This window comes from Tinamus guttatus, unplaced genomic scaffold (assembly GCF_059628265.1).
Source record: "Tinamus guttatus ecotype Peru unplaced genomic scaffold, ASM5962826v1 Tinamus_guttatus_pri_ptg000107l, whole genome shotgun sequence".
Lineage (NCBI taxonomy): Eukaryota > Metazoa > Chordata > Aves > Tinamiformes > Tinamidae > Tinamus > Tinamus guttatus.
This window is the reverse complement of record NW_028288641.1, coordinates 791,087-811,440: the sequence shown is the minus strand read 5'-3', so window position 1 is coordinate 811,440 and position 20,354 is coordinate 791,087. Positions and strand designations below refer to the sequence as shown.

The 20,354-nt window shown below is 59.8% G+C and overlaps 1 protein-coding gene across 2 annotated transcripts in view; it reads left to right on the top strand.

Moving 5' to 3' along the window:
- The first annotated feature begins 1,971 nt into the window (after positions 1 to 1,971).
- Positions 1,972 to 20,354, top strand: part of PRKCB (protein kinase C beta) — a 72,312-nt gene continuing 53,929 nt past the window's right edge. Inside the window, exons 1-2 of one of the 2 annotated variants that reach the window (XM_088520988.1) lie at positions 1,972 to 2,264; positions 2,740 to 2,771. In XM_088520988.1, coding sequence (XP_088377114.1) covers positions 2,095 to 2,264; positions 2,740 to 2,771 — 202 coding nt within the window. In that variant the 5' untranslated portion in view covers positions 1,972 to 2,094. The remainder of the gene's footprint in view (positions 2,265 to 2,739; positions 2,772 to 20,354) is intronic. The other variant, XM_088520987.1, reaches the window with a different exon arrangement.

The following is a 20,354-nucleotide window of genomic DNA, read 5'->3' as shown; positions in this document are numbered from 1 at the left end:
CCCGCTTCCCGGTTCCAGCCGCGCGGCAGGAAGAGCTGCCGGAGCCGCGCTCGGGGGGGTGTCAGGAGGAATTCACGGCTTCCTGCCGATAGCAACCGGACACCCCGGCATGGAGCCCGGAGAGAGGGGAGCGCGCGGCAGCCGCTGCATCCCCAGCACTGCGGTCCGGACAGAGGGAAAACTTCATCCTGGTGCTTCCGCTTTGGAACTTCTTCCGATCTCTAACCTGCTAAAGCAGAAAATGCTTTCGGGGTTTTTTTTTTTGTTTTCAACATTTTTGGGGGGTGATATATTTTCAAATATCTCCGGCAAGTCCTTGGTGTGTAGGTTGCTCTCTGTTTTCCAAGGATTTTCTCATTGTCTTTCCCTCCCTGGCTCTTGTCCCATTCCCAACATTCGCAGCCGGCGCAATCCTGTGAGCTCCTGCAGCCGTGCGCATCCCACCGGCTCTGCACGCTTCCCCCACAATCAGCTCCAGGGAAAAACAGCATGTGAGGAAAGGCAGATCCATCCTGTGCCGAGGAAAATCCCAGCTCTATCCGGAGCTCGTTTGCCCTGGGAAGAGAGTGGAGCAGGTGGGAAGGGCCGGGCTGCCGCGTTGCTGGTGCCGGTGGCCGTGTTGTCCCGGCCTCCGCTTCCCCCAGCACCAGCCCTGGCCCGGCAGGATCTGCTCTGCATCCGACACAGAGCCCGAGCTGCTCCCAGAGCTTTGGGTGCACAAGCAGCGTGATGAGGACGGGTTTGGGAAGCGGCTGCAAAACCCCAGGATTTCAGCACCATCCTTGCTCTGTTGCTGTGCGGTGGCATTGCTCCACGGACCCCGGGCCGCCCTGCTCCGTGCTCCCAGGCAGCACATCCCAGCCCTCTCCCGGCCACGCAGCCAAGCCCGGCCCAGCCATGAGACACAGCCAGGCTCATCCGGCCCCATTTCCACAGGGCGCTTCCCTGCCGGAGAGGCCTCCGCGCTGCAAGGGGCCACCACGTCCACCTGGTCCCAGGGTGCACGTTGGCCGCTGCGCCCCGCATCCCAGCGGACCTGGATACCAACTCCCAGGAAAACTGACCCCCCAATCCTGCCTGCAATATAGCGTGTGCTAAATAATGAGCGCGATAAAATGAGGGGGGTTGAAGCCCGTGCCCAGAGAGCAGGGCCGTGCCCGGCTCCGCACGCCTCGTCCCGGCGGAGCGCAGCGAGCGCCGCCCCCGCGCTCCTTAGCAATTAGCCGGGGAAATTGCACCCGTGCCGGGCTGCTTCCCACGGAGCAGCCGGCCTGGCCGGCTGGGAAGCACCGAGCAGCCAGGAAAGGGCTCGGCAAAGCCGGTGGCCACAGCAGGAGCCCTGGGCCCTGAGGTGCCAGTGCCGCTGTGCCCATCCCTGCACACGGGAGGCTGAGCTCCGCGCGGGCAGGCAGCGGGATGGCACGGGATGGGCTGGGATAGGACGGGATTGGACAGGAAGGGCTGTGTTGGGATGGGAAGGGATGTGTTGGGATGGAAAGGGACAGGACGGGACACAGGCGGGCTCCTGCCGAGGGCTCCCCGCGCTCCCGGGGGTCCCCAGGGCAGGAGCCGGCGGGACGGGCCGGAGCCGCAAAGGCGCCTAGGGATGGGAGGGGGCGGGGAGTGTACATGCAAATGAGACGCGTGGGGGGAGCCCCTCTCCCCCCGCTATGCAAATGAGCATGCAAGGCAGCGGGGCGGGGCGCGCCCTGCGGCGGGGGTGGGCGGGCCCGAGCGGCAGCGGCGGTGAGGGGGTGGGGCCTGGTATGCAGATGAGAGGGACAGGGCGGTGTCCGCAATGCAGATGAAGGGGCGGGGCTGCGTCGATGCTCAGAGGAGAGGCGGGGCGTCGCCCGCTATGCAGATGAGGGGGCGGTGCGGCGCCGATATGTAGATGAGGGGGCGGGGCGTCGCCGGGTGTGTGTCGGTGCCTCCCGCCAGCTGCAGCCAGAGGTGCCGAGCGCAGCGCGAGCCGCGGCCCCAGCTGCAGCCGAGCGGAACCGAACCGGGCCGAGCGGAACCGGGCCGGGTCCAGCCGAGCCGAGCCGAACCGGGCCGGGCCGGCGGAAGCGGCGCTCGGAGCCCGCGCGCAGCATGGCCGAGCCCCCGGCGGCGCCGGGCCCCGAGGGCGAGGAGGGCCCCGTGCGCTTCGCCCGCAAGGGCGCCCTGCGGCAGAAGAACGTGCACGAGGTGAAGAACCACAAGTTCACGGCGCGCTTCTTCAAGCAGCCCACCTTCTGCAGCCACTGCACCGACTTCATCTGGTGAGCGCGGCGCCCCGGATCCCGCGGGACCCCCAGGGAGCCCCCGGGACCCGCGTGCGCACCCCTTGTCCCCCGGGAGCCCCCAGGGCCCCCAGCCGTTCTGGGAACATCCACCCCCTCAGCCGGGTCCTGCAGGATGCCCCTTGCGTGCCCCAGACCCCCCAGTCTACCTAGGAACACCCCCTTCTCCCTAGCCTGGCCCCAAGGGACCCCCTTAGTCTGCCTCAGACCCCCCCCCATCCCCCTTGGCCTGGTCCCGCAGGGAACCCCCCCACATGCCCAGGACTTCCTCCCTTACCCCCCCATCCTGGCCCCACAGGTTCCCCCCCCACCACCCCTTACAGCCATCCCGGTCCCACAGAGCCCCCCAGCGTGTCCCAGCACAGACCCCATTGCCCCTCTGCCCATCTCCCTGTCCCCGGGTGCCGGCAGGGTCGGTCCCGGTGCCGCTGACCCTGTGCCCCTCTCTCCGCAGGGGCTTCGGCAAGCAGGGCTTCCAGTGCCAAGGTGAGTGTGCGCCGCGGGCTGGGCGTCCCCGCGCCGGGAGCGTCACCGCGGCCGGGGGCGAGAGCCCGGCACATCCGCACGGAATCGCCGTGCCCGAGCCGGGAAGCAGCTTAGTCATTTTGTAACCGACCGAGCGACGGGTCGGTGCTTTTAAGCTGGTCGGGTTTTGTTAGAGGAGATAAACGGTGGAGGCTTTGGATGAGCCCCCCAAAAAAGATAAAGGGAAGTTCATCGTTTTCGATGCACTCGGTGTGAAAAGCCGTGCCCTCCTGGTAGGGGCACAGCCGGGGAGCCTGAGCAGCTGAGCTGCCTTGCTGGGGAAAGTGAGGCTTTGTCAGAAACGTACCGAGTGATGTAAGGACCTGTCTTGTACGTAAGAAACATGTAAGAAACCATGTTGCAATATCCTCTTGGTTACTATAACCAAAACTCTTTCATTTTATTTGGGAAAGGCTTTTTGGGGACCTACAAGGTGCCCTCCTGAATGCTCTACCCTCGCTTTACCTGCTGCTTGGGGCTGGTTTGGGGGCCTGACCCTGCAGGTGGTGGTGGCTGCAGGCAGGTAGCGAATCCTCAGTGTCACGAGCATCACCTGCGTGAGCGCAGAGCCTGTGCTCAGGGTCAGGGCTGACAGGGACACCTGTGGTTGCTGGCATTGAAATCCTCCTCTTAAGAATATATGGGGCAAAGTGTCATTTTGGCGGGTAGCCGAATCCCAAGATGAGGTGTTTTGCATGAGAATAAAAGCCCCTGTATAACTGTAATATCACAAGAACAGCGAGTCTTGGCAGACTCTGTTTGTGTCTGAACCAGAAAACAAGCCCCGTTGGATTACGGCGTGGCTCAGAATCAGAAGTTGAGCCGCGAGGTGCCGCAGATGATCTGGGTCTCTGGGTGCTCTGATTCTGCCCACGTTGCACCAGGGATCTGGGGCGGATGTGGGGCCGGAGCAGCTCCTGCCCTTGGAGCTCTCGGGAGCATCCCTGCAGATGCTCTTCCAGGCAGCAAAATCCAGCCCAATCAAATCATCTCTGAATCATGCTGCTACTCATCCATAACGCTTGCCACCTGCCTTGAGAGTATGTCTTAAAATACCAAAAGCAAATCCCTAGCACGGATCCCAAACCTCAGGCTGACGGCACGGAGGGAGAAGCAGGTACAAAGGCTGGAGAAGGCTGGAGCGTGTCCTAGCAGCGTGTTCAAGGTTACGGTCACCCGGTACCTGCTGCAGGTGCTGAGGTTTTGCACATGGGCAGTTCCGTCCTGCTACTCAACAGAGCTTTGGGTCTCTTGGGTCTCTTGCCGCAATCTTCCTGTGTTCACATAGCCTTGAATTTCCTTGAATGGTGCATGCAGCATCATGCCGGGCACATTTATACCAATATAACATCCCTGAAACCTTAACTGCGCTACAAAAGGCTGTCTGGGATCATCTGCTGCTGGAGCAGGGCTCTCTCTTCATACAATTTCTGCTGCTCTGCTCAGCTTTACCTCTAGTGCTCAGTAGCAGATAATTGGAGCCTTCTCAAGTTTTTTTCAAGCCATTAAGAACTATTGTCCAAGCCTGTAATTGTGCGCTTGCCTCGGGGTTTGACTTCGGGTATCTTTAACCAATATTGAATCAGTCTCCCATATGAGGTTGGTGAATGGGGTTTGTAAGGATAGTCCTAGGCTTGTTAATGCATGGCAGCCACCCTCTGAATGCAGAGACCTCCCCCGCCTGTATTAAACAGCAATCCTATCCTGGGCTTTCTTGAAGTAGGAGTCCGTAAGAGGCTAAAGCAACATCAGGAGCATTCCCATTAATGTGCTGTGATCAGTGATGTTTCCAAAGGCGTGTGACCCGTCTATAACATATCCTTCTACCTTAAGAAACCATTTTCAATGATATTCTCGTATCGCTAACTTGAAGAGCGCGTGACTGTGCATTGCAATAGCATCCCGAAATTGTGCAGGCTGCAATACGTAAAGTAGGCCAGTTTTACCTTGAGTACCTTCCTAAATCATGGGACTTGTGTGGAGCTTTTACATACGGCTGTGACACCCCGGGAGCGACGCGGCCCTCGTAGCGGCGCCGCGGTGGCCTGGGCGCGATCCTCGTCAGCGCGGGAGCAGCTGGTGGCCCGCGGCGGAGGCACCCGCCGTCCCCGCGCAGAGCGCGTCCACGTTAGGAAGCCGGGCGCGAGCTCCGGTCGCCGCTGCGTTACCATCTGCCGCGGAGCCGCGGCTTCCCAAGGAGAGCTCCGGGAGGGATCGCGTCCTCCTGAGGAGGAGGAGGAGGAGAGGAGGCATCGCTCCTCTTCCCGGGCGGATCGTGCTGCTAACGGGGGGCCTGGCACCAGGCGGGCATGCTGTGCGTGGATCCCGTTTCGCCAGGCTCTGCTGGCACCAAGCACCGGAATATTCAGGCTTTGCTCTGCGCCTCGTGCTGTAACTGCTGTTGCATTTGGTAAATCAGTGGAATCTCTGAGAAAGCCTCAGCCCAGGCTTTTGTCTGGGGGTTCTGTTCCATCAGCTCCCCGTGGCTTGCAGAAAGCCTTTCCCGGAGTTTTTCACTCTCCCTTTATTGAATGCTTCATTCAATTGAGTATGGACTGAAGGTTCAGTTCAACTCTAACAACTTCCTCAGCTCTTTTATTCTGCTGTTTAGAGGGGGTGCCTGGAATGCGGCTAAAACACTTGCCTGCCTCATTTCTGAGCTGTTTGCTATTGCCATGTTTGCTTAAGTAGGTTTGCACTCATGTCCTGATTTCTTTCTAGGACATTTTCACTAATTAGATTGTTAATTAGCTCATTACTTATGACTTTCGGCAGGAAGTTTGGAGAAATGGGCTCCTCGTAGCTTGAAATACTAATGGGCACCAGAAATGCCTCTTAACTGCTAATCTCCTTTTCCTTGTATAAATCTTCATCCTCGTTGCGCTCGTCTCAAAGGGAGAGGCTCTGCACCCACACGCGCTGTCGGGAGGATCGGCGCGGATCCTTAGGATGCGGCCACGTTCCGGGCACGGGCTTTGCCGGCGCGGCGGGTTGCCCGTTTTGGGAGCTCGCTGGGCGCGCACTGGCCTCATCTCGGATGCGGACGGGCTCTCGGGCCGCGTTCTCGCCATCGGTCACATGTGCGGGGCAGGCCCTTCTCCTCGTGCCGAGCTCCGTCCGCCCCGCTCCGCTTCCAGGGGAGGGATGCGCAGGGAGAGCAGCGCCCGCTGTCGCGGGTGGGTTGTGGGTGGCCTCTGAGCTGCAGCCGGTGGCTTTGCTGCCTCCCTTCTAAGCACTGCTTTAAGAAAGATGAAGGGAAATGAGCTAGTTTGAAAGCCCAAGAGAGTGACCTTCCCACGTCTTATTCCCAGAACGTACCAATTCTGGGAGCTGGCAGCTTTCTCCGCAAATATTCCCTATGTGCCGCTCTGGGGGTGTTTCTCCCATGGCCCATCCATGGCTCGGGCTCGTGGCTGCTGCTGCGGGTCAAGGCACTGGTTTCACTGAAGGTTTGGTGATGAGCACAAGGAACCAGGTTGTCCTAACCTGGGATTGCCAGAGGAGCAGCCAGGCCATGTTTCCACTTTGGGAATTTGGGAGGAACAGGGGGAAGAAGTGCTCACCGGGAGGTGAGGAGCCGTGTAACGTGATTCTCACTGAGAAGCAAAAAATAACTTGCATCTGTTACTGCTTTCACGTGTGCAGAGTAATTAGAAAAGATCTTGGAAAGATGATTTTGGTTCCTTAGGAGAAAGAGAGGGAGGGAAAAACGTCGTTTAATAACAGATGCTTAGGGCTTGCGCAGTAACTTTTCTGGGGAAAAGAATGTTTTTTTCTTATCTCTAGTTACAACTGGGTAAGCAAAGATAGTCTTCAAGCACTTCTCTTTCTAAACTTCCTAAAAAATATACTTCCCTTTTCCAGGTTTTCTTCCTCCCTTCCAAGGCCGCTTTACTTGTTCGTTTCGTGCTTCCATTTCAGCCCCTGACAGAGGAGCCCAGCGGCTAGCGGAAGGCAGGCAGGACTTGACGTTTTAGGCAAGTGCTTCTCACTATCTGCCTCCAAACCCACCCTTCCTTCCCCTGCATCGCATCGCTGCAGCCCTCCGTGCGGAAGTGAAACCCATAGCAGTTGTGCCGCGGGTGCGCGCGCGGCGCTGCGCAGCCTTCCAGCGCGCCGCTCTATTGACTGCACGAAGCGAGGGAGAAACAAAAGCAAAACAAACTCCAATCATTCAGAGTTGCCTCAAACCCAGTAATTTAGTGTCAACATATTATGCACACTAGAGGAATGCTAGTGTTCAAATAGACTAATTAAAAATGTTACTGCAATTACTTTTGCAACACAAATGATGCTAATTATATAATGCCGCAGAAATTGGAAACATAATTCTGGAGAATTTATTTGCGTGCCTCGCGGTGGTAACGCGGTCCTCGGTGCGCCCCAGCCGGGGCTCCGGGCACGGGCGCACGCTCCTCCGCGGCCAGGGCTGCGGCTGGAGCAGGTGGAAGCAGGAAGGGGAAGTTGGCGGGTCCTGCTCGCTGTGCCGGACGGTCCACAGCCTTGTGGGCTTGTGAGCGAAAAGCGGGAATGGGAGCGGGTGCCCCTCGGTGCTTTGGTCCAGCGGCCAAGTTTCCCTCCAAGACGGTTTCCAAGCGCAGCCCCGGGGCTGGTTTCCCTCTCGCTGCTCCAGTAGCAGCAGTGGGAAGCAATGGAGGAAGGAGCGGGTGGGTTTTGGGGGGAAATGGGCGCTGCAGCGGCCATGGCGGCGCGGGCCGGGCTATCGGCTTCGGCGGGGTCACCCGATCCGATCCGCCGGGCGCGCGGGTGTCTCCTTACGGCGCCGTGCTCGGGCGGCCGCGGGGGAAGTGGTTTGTGCGCTCCCCTCCCCCGCTGCCTGCAGCTCGCTGGGGTTTTTCTCTCTTATCTCCTGCAATAGCTGCTGCGATCCGAGGTGCCGATAACGGAGCGGCCTGCGGCGCCCGGCCGCGTCGGAAACGGGAAGCTGGGAAAAGCGCGTCCCCCCGCGCGGGGCTCCGTCCCCTCCGCGGTGGTTAAGGGGCCTCCTCGTGCAGGTGACACCAGGGCTGTCCCCACGGGTCTCCGCAAAGGCCGTGGGTCCCTCTGCAGCCGCTGGTGGAGCGCGGGGCCGCTGGGATGCTCCGTGCAGATGCACGAGCTGGAACTCCTGCTCCCCGCCTCGGGGCACCGTGCAGAGGGGCAGGAGATGGGTTGAGTCCCTGCCGAAAACCTGCCCGAATTCTGTGCACGTGCTGGGGTCTGCGTGGAGCCCGGCCTGGGGCTTGTTCTCCCAGCTCAGCAGCAAGGGAAGCCTGTGGAAATGCTCGGAGCGGCCGTCAGTGCTCCCCGCTCCTCTGCATCCACCAGCAAATAAGGCTCACGATCGCGGTGACTAAGAAATTCACTTCTAAAGTGGCCCGATATAGTTCAGGGCAGAACTATGTGGAAGATGTAATTAAAAAGGGTGCAATCAGAAGGGAAATGTTAAAGCGCTGTCTCTGCTTCGAGCCTGTGTGATAATGAGGAGGGATCTGGTGGTGGGTGGGATGGGATTTTGCCCGGGAGAAGTGTTTGGGTGGATTTTCTCTGTGGAAGGCAGCTGTGCAGAGGGTTGGTGCTGCGCATTGGCACAAAGGGGCTCAGACCAGGGCTGCCCATGGGCTGGGAGCCTTTCTGGGCCCACGTGCAGCCCAGACGTGAAGGACAAGGTGAAACAGCAGTGCAGGGTGTTGGAAGTGCTGTGCAGTTAATTCCTCTAGTCCTGCTTCGTGAATCATTATTCTGAAAGTCCGTAAATTAGAGCCATTTAGAAGAGGTGAGTAAGGAGCTCTCTGCGGGAGCGGCGTAACCGCAGGTCGTGCTTTGTCCGGGCGCTGCAGATGCAGGGCAGGGCTGTGCAGGGCTCGCTGTCAATGCAGGTGATGGACACGCTGCCCAGATCCCGCTGCTCGCGCAGCGATCCCGCGGCTCCCTCGGGCCCCATCCCGCGCTCCCGCTCCAAGCACAGCCCTGGCGATGGAGCTCCCCCCTCGGAGCGGCCGCTTCCCGAACACTGGGCCGTTGTCCGTGTCCCGGGAGGAGGGCGCCTGCGGGATTTGCTGGCACGGCCTCCGCGAGGGGCTGGTTTCCTGCAGAACCGCAGCAGGGCCGGGGCGCACGGAGGCACCCGGTCCAGCAGCGCCGGCAGCAGCTGAGCCCTGTGCGTGGGCAGGAGCGGCTCCCACCCGGAGCCTCCTCTGGAGCAGCAGGGGCTCCCCCGGCCCCGAGCGGTGTCTCATCCGCATGCACAGACCCCGATGGGCAGCACAGGGCTCGGCCTGGGCGAGCTGCGGCCGCCGCTTCCAGCGGGGATCGGAGCCGGAGTCGAGCCGGGGAGCTCGAGCCCAGGGCAGCAGCCGCTGCTGCAAGGGATGGGGGCCTGGCTGGAAGGGCTGGAGCGCAGACAGGGCCCCAAGCGGGGCAGGGCTCCTTGGCTGAGCTCCTTCGTGGCTTTGGAGTGGCCAGGGCCATGCACAGGGAGATGCTGGGAGGTCACAGCCTCCTAAAACAGCTCCTGTCCCGGGAGAAATGTTCCCCCGGGTTCACGATGCACTGTGCTGTCGGGAGGAGGGGGGAAGCAGCCCCCTTTGCTCCCTTGGGGGGCCGTAGGGCACCGGCGCCGGCACAGCCCGTGGGTGCAGGTTTGTGAGCTCCATCCTTGCTCTCCAACTGCCTGGGCACGGGCTGCAGGGGGGTTGTTAGTCCTGTTACTGCGGCCACCCCTGGAAAAACAAAGTGATCCAAACTGTCCTCCTTGTGCCCAGGCCACCTGGGTGCTGTATAGCCTGGTAAACCAGCACCTCGCAAGCAGAAGTCCTTCTTCTCCTTTTGAGGCTCATTTCACTGCTGGCACATGTGAGCGGAGACAAGTCCGAGCCATTCTGGGCTCAGGCTTCCTGCAGGCGCTCAGCTCGCGGCGTCGCTCCCAGCAGCGGATCCTGCTTCTCTTTAAAAGGAAATGCATTTGGTGAGAGCGCAGCAGCTGCATCCTCGCAGCTGGGCCAGGCCGCCGGGGCCGCGCGGGCAGCGCTGGGCACCGCGCGCTCCTCTGCAGCGTGCGCGTCCCCGCGATGCTCCCTGCAGCAGTGAGACGGAGCGCACGGCCTCGCTCCCGACAGGAGGCTGCTGCTCCGGGGAGGCAGCTGCTTTCTGCTCTCGTTTGCAAAAGGCCCCTCTCCTTGGGAGCCTTCCAGAGCTCGGCACGCCTGGTGTGCGGTGACGCTCCTGCTCGGCGCTGATAAACGCGGTTCGCTCAGACGTGATCCCTCCCGCGTGCGCTCGGCGGCCGCGGGGCTCCGCGCGCTGCCGGATGGCGCGGGCGCTCCGGGCACGCGGGATCTGCCCAGCTCTTCGCAGCTCCTCATTGATCTGTGCTGCGATTGCGGCCCTGCTCGAGCCGTTCGCTTTCCAGGGATTTGGGCTGCCTCCCGGGGCTGTTCAGGGCTGCCCTGCTTTTCCATCATGGAGCCGAGCACCTATAACCGTGTTGACCTCCCGCTTTGGGGCGCAGTTCCCGGAGCCCACGTGCCAGCACGGCTGCGCGCGCCCTGCTGCGGCGCGTCGGGCACTGGGTCTCTGGCACGTGTGAGCTGCGTCTTTTCATTCGAAATAACTCGCTGCCGTTTTTAAATCTCGCCTTTGTGCCAGATTTATGTGTCTCGTTGAAGTGCTGCACACAGAATATACTTGCAGCTACTCCTGGCTGTGCCGCCGAAAGGCCCGAGCACGATGGGCTCCCGTGCGTGCGAGGGATGGGATGTGGCAGCCCGAGGCGCTTCCAGCGGCGCTGGCTCCTGCGTGTCCGGCTGGATCCGCGCTTTGCAGAGAGCAGCACTCGTGAACTGGGTGCAGGGCCAAGTCCTCAGGAAAATCTTCTCAGCCAGAACCTGGCACTAGCTCTGCACAGGCTGCAGAATGGGTGGATTTGGGAGTGGGCAGGGAAACGGGGGGAGCTTGGGGAAAGCGTGGGAGCTGCTGGGCTGGAGCAGGGATGGGGGTTACCCGGGATGCGGAGATCCCGGGGGAGCTCAACGAGGTGCTGGGGAAGGCTCCGTGTTTGCTCTCCAGTCCTGTCCCTTGCTGCTCGACATGGTCTGCATAAACCCGGCCTGTGGTCAGCAGCAGGGAGGGCAATAACCCCCCTGGTACCTGAATCACGGCTTCACACGCTCCCTTCCCTCCTAATCCATGACGTTGGAGTGTTTTAAGCGCTCATGCTGGTAGATTCCTTGTCAGCTTGTGTTGCCATGTGAAATGGTGTCACAGTAATAGCTTCACCTTTAGAGGGAACAGCTAAATACCTTTATTCTGATGGCCTGAACAGCAAGCACACTTAATAGTTGACACTTAGCACATGAACAAATGCATTTTCATGGCTTCCAAATATAGAAGAATGGAAAAGGGAGGCTGCGAGACGTGAAAGGCTTCCCGGTGCCGTGAATGGCTTCACGCAACCCCGCGCGGTGACAAAGCGGGGAAGTCGGGGAGCCGGCGCTAACAGCGCTTGACAATATCGGGAAGGAGCCGGCGCGAGGGGGAAGTGGCCCACGAGCGCAATTTGCATCCCTGAGTGGATTAGCGGCTCCTGCCGCAGCGCGGAGCCACCCGGAGCGCGTCCCGCCGCCCCCGCGCGCTGGGGTCGCCGCGCTCGGAGCACCGGCGCCGCCGGCCCGGGCGCTCGTGCCGTGCCCGCGGTTACTGCTGCTGTTTTGCAGCGCATTCACCACGCCGAGCGCTCCGGCGGCGTTTGGGAACAGGCACCCCATAACCTGCCATTAACGCGGCCGCGCGAGGAGGGGAACAAGGCAGCGGCCCCCGCGGAGCTCCCGCCGTGCGTCCCGGCACACGGAGCGGGCGCCGCGGCGCTCGTCCCTCCGGGGCCTTCGGGATTAGTCAGTATATTGTCCCCTTTCTGCTGCTGATGGAAGATTTATGCACAGCTTGAAATAATCCTCCGGACTGTTATTTATAGACCGGTGTCGAGCTCCAGAAGCCGTTCTTTTTCTGTGGAACAACCTTTGCTATGTCGTCATCATTGAGATTAACTTCATTACAAGCTTAATTTTATCCTTGCCTGCTTCAACCTTTGCATGGGCTTCTTCACGACTGCAGCTTTCAAGGGGAAGACTGGCAACTGCTCCATGTTCAAATAGTTTCTGGAGAGTCTGCAGGGAAAACTGGTGTTTTCTGGACTGACCAGGGCTAAGCGGCCTCTCTGGCGATCGCTGTAGTTGGGAATGGAGAGATTTCCTGAGGATCATAGAGCTGTTCAGAGGGGACAGCTCTGTGTGAGCGGTGGAAAGGAGCAGATCGGGTCACTCTGTAACCTGGTTTGTCCCTGCTGGGTGCCACAGAGGAGGCTGCGGCTCTTCTGCTCTAGGAATGGTGTAAAACGGAGCCAATTCCTGTGTTGGGCCATGCATCTGGATGCCCTCTCTGATAGCTCAGGCCATTAACTTCCAAATTTTTATTTGCCTCGTCCTATCCTCTGAAAATGAGACTCGTGGGTTATTCTTGCGAGTAAAGCAGTGATGCTCAGGCTGTTTTTGAGGCATTTCAGGGCATTCTCCCTGCCTTGGGCATCGCTGCGCCTGGCACCCGTCCTGGGGCTCTTTCTCCTGGGCATCTCGCCCAGCGCTGGGGCTGCCCCTCACCTTGCAGGCGCTGCCAGTGCTGTTAGAGAGACGTCCTTGAGCCTCTGCGTTTGTGTCACCAGGTGAAGGGTGGCAGCAGGGGACACCGAGGGCCTGGGTCCTCCTTCCCACCCTGTCCTGGCCGCCCAGACACCCTCCTGTGCCCATTGCTACACAGGGCCTGGGCAAACGTGCAGCCACGTGCTGCGGTAAAAGCCCATCTCAGTGACCCGGTGTCTCCTAGGGCTTCGGGGTGGAAAAAGTCTCGCTTATTGGGTCATTTAGAGACTCTGAATCTGGGTTTTTGGCAGGAGGGAAGGCTTTAATTAGCAGCTGCTCTGTAGGGCTGCTATTAGATCTTCAGGGTGAGATGCTGCTGGACTGGAAAAAATGTAACAATAGCTCATTTGCCTGGGAGACCATTATGGTGATTTGCATTTGTGTTGAGGACGAAATCCTGGTAGACATTTAATCTTTCTAAAGTAACTTCAAACTCTGCAGTTCAAATTTCTTCCTCCCCTGAGCTGTATGAATATCTACCTCAGTGCAGGACAGCTGAGAGTTGGAGATCTTTTGTGTTCTGCTGCCCTAACCCTGCTGCAAGGGAAGCGAATCCTCGTCTGCCGGTTGCGGACAAGAGCTGTCACCGAATACCCTATGAGAAATGGCTTGCTGTTCCTAACATTGCAGCGGAATTACATTCTCCCTTATTAGAAACCTAAAAGGATTTTTCTGTGTGTCTAGCGGCAGTCTCTCTATTGCATCCTCAGCAGCCGCGTATCCGCGTGGAGGCTAAAGCAGAGCTGCAAGTGGGTGCAGTTCCTGTCCCAGGCGCAAGGTCGATTTTTGCCTCCCGGCACAGCAAGCCCTAGGAGACAACGTTACCTTTGTCCTCACAGAGCTGCAGCTTGGCCCGAGGAGCTAAATCACCCGGCGAGACGTCTGTGTTTTGGGTTTGCCCTCGCCGTGTGGCCAGGCTGGCGCGGGGCAGGACGGGCAGGGTCACAGGCGCGTGTCCCCACGCGGGGCGGGCGAGTGTCCCCTGACAGCGGGACAGGGCTGCAGGGAACACAGGAGCCGTTCTCAAATCCGCCTCCCCCGCTCTGGGTTTTGGAAATTCTGAAGAAACTTGTTTTCTCTGGGGTTACTATTAACCGCGTCCAGGAGGATGAGAATAAACGGAGTGTTGCGAAGGGCAGACTGACTCACTTTCTGCTTCTCCTGTAAATTTCCATTTAAGTTTCAGTTTAAGCTCAGGTATGAAGGGAGTGAAAGCTAGTAATTTATGACAAAAACTTCTATTTTAGATCACTGTAGAAGAACTCCCTTTCTAATTGCAGAAATTATAAGGCTGCAGTTCTTGTAAAGGAATACTGGATCCAGTCGTTAGCTGTGAATTGCCTTTCAGATGCTTTCCCTTGGAGCGGGTGAAACGCTCTGCGTGGCACAGCTCGCGCCTGGGGTGTATCAGGGTGCGATGCCCTCGATGCTGCTCGTGGCCCTGCGAGGACCCGGGTCTCGCGGCGATGCCACCCCCTGGGGACCTTGCTGTCACCAGCTTGGCTCGACGCCTCTCGCTCTTGCGTCGGAAGAGCCGGTAGCTGCTGCCTTGTCCCACCACGCGTGTTCTGCAGGCTCTATCCGGGCTCCCAAAGTTGTCCCTCCTTCAGGCTGGTGCCTCCTACTCACTCCGTAGTTCCTCGTGTATAATTTCATATCTCTGATCATTATTTTTTGCCCTTTCCTGGACATTTTCCAGGTTCCAGAGCATGGAGATCCAAGTGCTCCTCTTCCAGATGGGCTCTTTTCCTTCCCCGGGCTCGGTCCCCATGTTGCTGATGCTGCAGAGAGGCCGTGTCTGGCGGTGGCCGTTCCCTAGTGCTGGGTGCAGGGATGTATCCGACTCCTGGCCGTGGGGCCTCGGGACTGGCTGCTCCGGCTGCAAGTTCCCGGGTGCTGCAAGTTCCTCCCTTATCGCAGGCTGCTGGGTGTCGCTTTCCTTCCACCATGTCAGAGTGAAACAAAAATACTTCTTGAAAAAGCAAGAGGAAAATCATGTGAGTTGCTGGTGGCATGTCAGCACTTAGAGACGGTCCAAAATAACGTGGCTTATCTGGTAGCTTCTGAAGGGGAAGCGCAGGGAGGAGGGCAGGAGGTGGGTCGGCCTCCTCAGCCCGGCACCGGGATGCCTGGAGCCGGTGGCTCCGGTGAGGAAAGTGCTGGAGATGGGAACGGGGAGCTCCGCTCATGGAAACGGCAGCGCTTTGGGTGCAAGAGAGATGCTCGCTGTGGTGGAGCAGAAGCAGAGCGGGTCCCCGTGGCAGCTTCCCGAGCCGGGCTCGCATCCCCACGGCATTGCTGCGCCCCAGCAGCGCACGGAGCAGCCGCTCTGCCCGGCACCGCGCGCTGCCGTGGCCGTGTCCCCTGCGTGCCGTGGCCGTGTCCCCTGCGTGCTCCTGATCGCAGCAGGGTGACCCTGCCAGCGGTGTCTTTGCAGAAAGAAACTTTGCAGCAAGAACCTTTGCAGCGTTTGAGCCTCATGTTCTTACGCACGGGGGTTGCTTCCGTATTTTCTTCTGCAGCCGCTCTCATCCGGGCCGGCCGTGCGGAGCCCGGAGCTCTGGCTGCGCTGCTGGAAAACGCTCCGTGTCCTGGCGGAGCGGGGGGATGCAAACGTGGCCGTCCACGCCAAGGCACCGGGTGCCCTAAATTAGAGCTGAAAGATGCCGCGATGGGTCCATATGGAGACTCCTAAAATAATAGCTGTCAGCTCGCTGCAGAGTTGCACGGGGTGCTAAAGCTTTTGGCTTTTGGAATGACAGTTAGCAATTGAAGAAATGCTCATTGTCTCCAGCCAGACCTAAGTGTGGATGTCTCTATTGCACAGAGATGTCCTTGGAGATGCTCGTTTTCAAGGCCATGAACTTTTAATTACCAGAATATCCCTTGGTTTGATTTGATTTGAGGGGCTGTTATTACCCATGCGTTATTAACAAGACTGAGAGAGTTTCTTTTAACACAAATTTCACATTTCTGGGGCTCATAAGTGACCCCCAAACACAGAGGAGCTCCCAAGTGTGCGCCCGTGCGCAGGACCTCTGGGAGGCAATGGCTACACGTGTGGTTTTGGTGCCCAAGGTGCCTGTAAATGGACCCCTGGTTTCTTGCTCTGGATGAGCCTTTCCCCTAATAAACGAGGCCGATGGAGGCCAAAGAACGGGTCCGTGTCTCGTCTCGCACGGCTCTGGAGAGCGCAGCCGCTCTGCGGCGCCGCGCTGCCCTTCTCGTGTCTGCCCTGAAGCGCTGCCGCTTTTCACTCTGGTCCCTAAGGATTCCCGCAGCCCGTTGCTGCCCGCGGTGCCGGCAGCGCTCGGCTCCCCGCGCGGTTTGAGCCCGCTCTCCGTTCACGGAGCTTTGTGCTGGGCCCCTCGGCTCCCCCCGAAAGGAAGTGAAAGTCGGTTCATTCTGCTTTTTGATGCAGCTTTGCATAGGGGCTGCGCTGGGGCTCTCAGCAGGGGAAATAGTCTCTGCTTTCTCTTTATTTTTCTGGTCAGTGCTGTGCCTTCTAAAGGTGCCTTTAAAACAGCAGCGAGGTGGTGGTGTCCATGCAGGGAATGTGCAGATACGGCTGCTGTGTGATACAGAGGGTCTGGGGCCTCCTTTGGCTCATCCCGCGTCACCACTGGGAATTGCAATGCAGACCTCATGGGACACTGTTGAGCTGGGGAGCACACTGCAAATCCTGCAGGACAGTTTAGTGGCATCGGCCCTTTCCTTGAGCGCCTTGCGGTCTCTGTCCCTGTCTCTGCCCAGGTTTCACAAGCAGGGCCGTATCCAAGGAACACGGAAGGAGCAGTGTAACCTTCTGCCAATGACTGTCCCTGCCTGGACGAGCGGTTCTGAGGGATGGAGGCTGGACCTCGCAGTGTCCTTGTGCTCCGAGTCGCATCAAGAACCTCGGTGTCCCCTTTTCACGCTGTAGGTTGTAGGGCGAAATCTTGGGAACAGAGAGTAGCTGCAGAGCCTGAGCACGCGCTCCCCAGGTGTCTGCATGCGCTGCGGACATGCGCGTGTGTCTGAAACGTCTCTTTAAATTTATTTGCATGGAAGTAACGGACTCGGGAGCTGCTCTGCAGGGTGGCTGCTCTGGGCATGGGTTAACTCAGCCGTGTTTGACGGGGGGTGACGTTCAGCCCGGGGTGTTACAGCAGCGTAGTCACCGTCACTCCCGTGCGTCGCCGAGCCCTTCTGCGCCGCGGGGGACGCGGTTCCATCGCTCTGTCCTTGCTGCAGTCACCTCCCTGCCTTGGCGCGCTGGGACCGTGCTCTTTCCATCGGCGCTTTCCCTCGGGAACGCGCGCTTCCTTGGGCGCCGTTCACCCCGTCTTGGCACAGGCTGGCGGACAGCGGGGCGCACAGCGTGCCGCTCCGGCACCGCGAACCGCAGGACCCAGTTTGACACCAGCCCTCGTTGCAAGGATGCATGAAACAAATGCAGCCCCTTGGTATCCTAAGAAAGCGAGAGCAGCGCGGAACAGCCCAGCAGTCATTTCCATGAGCTCCAGGCAGTGCCGGTGGGAGCCATGGGGACGGCGAGTCCCGCGTACCGGGAGCCCCTTGTCCTTCTGCAGAGGCTTCATCTGCTCTCGGCTGGGGAAGGGCTGGGCTGCTTGCGGAAACGGCAGCGTTTTGGATGCAAGACAAATGTTCTGAGGTTTGACACCACTCGAGAAGTGTCAAATGCAGCAGGGAATGCAGCGCTTGGTGGTCAGCGCGGGGGCGGATCAGCTCCTCTATCTTTAGAAGTGCTCTCTGATTGACTGAGGTTATTTTTTCAACATTTGTAGCTGGATGGCTAGTTATTTTCTGCCAGCACATTTATTAAAAAGCACAGGTTTTATTGCATGTTTGTATTAATTAAATAAAAGACCTATTTATAGGGTTACTGCGTCTTTTGCGCTTTCACTTCCTCGGCTGTGAGGGAGGTGCGTGTGTCACAGCTCGGCATCTGCATGCCTTAATGGCAGAGCAATGCCACAAACGTCTTGGGAAGCGCTTCCCTGCTCCTCGCTGCCCCTGTCGCGTGTCGAGCAGCGCCCGGGTCCTGTGCTGCAGGGCTCCTGTGGCTCTGCCCTCGTCCTTGACCCGCTTCATCTCCCTTGCACTTAATGGACTTGATTTCCCGATCTCCTGGTTGGTGTCCATGGTGTAAAGGAAGCATTCCCAGGAGCAGAGCGCTCTGGAAATGCCCCATGTGTCTGCAAGGACTAGGGCTGCATTGCTTCTGCTGGCGAGCAGAGCTCCCGGGACGTCTGGACCGGGAGCCCTCTGCTCCCTGCGGGATTTTGGAGCTGTCCCTGGGGATGCCGCTTTGCAAACGGGTGTCCTGCCTTTGCTTGCATGGTGTTTCCTTGCCCGACAGCAGTGCTGCTCAGTGCCACCCCGCTCCTGCTCAGGGCACTGCACGCTCTGCTCTTCCCCGTGCTGCCTGTGCCACCACTTCAGGTGTCCCCTTTCCCAAACCCACCTCCCACCCTCGGCGTCCCCGAGCCCCGACTGCTCCATGCTGCTCTATGACTGATTTTTAATAACGTCCTCGGGTTGTTTGCCATGTCCCACTGAGGCTAATGGTTTTGTTTAGAGCCCGGGATATTCTGGAGCATGCTGGTTTGAGTGAATAGTTTTAATTAGTTACATTCTTAGGCTGTGGTTTGCTGCGCTGACTCACTTCCAGATCTCTGATAATTTGAGCACATGACTTAATTTCAAAGAGCAGAACAGAGCTGGAAAGGGGGTGAAGTGGTAGCGCCCGGGCTCGGGGCAGGGTTTACTCATGTAGCATCTGTGCTTAATTATAGAGCAGCGGTTTGGGGAAGCCTGGGCCTGGCGGCGCGCGGGAACGCGGAGAAGCCCCGAAGGCCGCGGATCCCCACGAGGATGCGGAGCCGGGCGCTCGGCTGCTCCGTGCCGCCCTGTGCCCGGTGTCCCGGCCGCCCCGGGCCGTGGGAGAGGCGGAAGCGGCGCTGGGGCGGCGCGGGAAGCCCCCGTGCCCAGCTGCGGTATCGCTTCCCCCGCGCCGCGGGCTCTGCCGAGCGCTTGGAGCCGGTGGCTCCGCCAGCACCTGGCTCGGCTCGAGCTCGGCTTTGCCCCGTTATGGCCGAGGGCCTCCAGCTGCGTCATGGGCCGCGCTGGCCCCGTGTCCTCCCTGTGTATCCCAGGCCACAGTGTGGCCGGCGCTCGCTCCTGCCGCCTCCTGCTCGCCCGTGCACTGGGACGAGCTCGCAGGGCGGGATGGAGCCGGGGCAGCACGCGGGATGCAGGATGCCGAGCGGAGCGAAGCCGGGATGCTCCGGAGCTGCCGTGCGCTGAGGCGAGCTCGTGGGGAGGGATGGAGCTGGGGCAGTGTGCAGGATGCCGAGCTGAGCAAAGCCGGGGTGCTCTGGAGCTGCCGTGCGCTGGGATGAGCTCGCAGGGCGGGATGGAGCCGGGACAGCACACGGGATGCAGGATGCTGAGTGGAGCGAAGCCGGGATGCTCCGGAGCTGCTGTGCTCTGGGGTGAGCTCATGGGAGCTGCCGTGCACTGGGGAGGCTCATGGTGCCGGGGAGGCCGAGCCTGGGCACGATGGGAGCGTCGAGGCCTCTCCCGTGTTCTCACCTCTCTGCCGTGCCTCTTTGCTCTACGCTTTCTCAGCCATAAAACGCTGCTTTCGATGGTGCCGCCCCAGCGTGTGGCCAGCCCTGGAAATCTCTCCCTCCCTGGTGCTCTCATCTGCAGCATCTCCTGTCCTCGCAGGAGCAGCCCTGGTTACGGGTGCCGCTCGCAGAGCGGAGCGTTCCCGGTGCCGGCTCTGCACGGGGATGGAGCGGGACGAGCAGGGGAGGCTGCAGCGCAGCTCGGAGCAGCTCCCCATGCACGGAGCTCCAGCGGGAAGGCCCCGGGGTGGGAGAAGGCGCTGGCTGCTGCTCCTCCTCGTTGCTCTCCCGTTTCTGCACCCGAGTTGGCAGCGTGGGCCCCTGGGGACGCCGCCTCGCTGCACGGAGCCGAGCGCGGAGCAGGACGTTCCTTGCGCTTGGAGCTGCCGCTCTGCTCGGCCCTTTCTGCTCCGCTCCACGGGAGAGCAACCACGGGCCCTTGGGTGGAGGCTGGAGGGACCATGCACTTTCCAAGCAGAAATCTTACGTAGCAGCCAAACTTCAAGTGCGGAAGATAAAATAACTGTCAATAAACACTAGGTTGGAGAAGTTACTTTTTAGGGCTTCTGTGCAACCCCTTGTGACAACCCCTTCCTGGGCCAGCAAGGATGCTGTTGTCGAGGGCGGTCGCTCCGCAGCCTGCGGGAAGATGCTCCTGGTGACTAGTGCTGCTCCTCCACTATTCCTTATGCTGAAAAGGGGCCTTGCTCTGGACCTGCTCCTGATAATAATATTTGCAGAGGCTTTTCTGCTAGCAGGTGGGCGAGAAGCGCGTTCCTGATGTGCCCGGTTGGTTTCGCTCAGTGCAGGGTCCTGCGGTGCCTCTTTTGCTGCGCTCGTCAGGCCTCTGTGATACCCCCTGAGCGGCTTTCAATGAGCTCGGGCCACACTCGGGTGGAAAATCCCTTTGGAGAGCACGGGAGCTCCAAGGAGAAGTGCCACCGATGCGTCATTGATAACATTGCGCGCTTTCCGTGCAGGCTGCAGCTCCTGGTGACTCCGGGAGGACGTTTGCATGTGAATCCAGGGGCTTTGGGGCGCAGGTTGCATGCGGTCGTGGCCAGCGCAGAGCTGCGGGCACCGGGGTAGCTGCTCTGTGCCGCATGGCCCTGTGCTGGCGGTGACAGCGTTCCCGCTCTGCGTACCTGTGAAGGTGACACTCCAGTGACTGAATTTCATGCACTAAAATTACAGCAAGCTCCTGCCCTCGTTGCGTG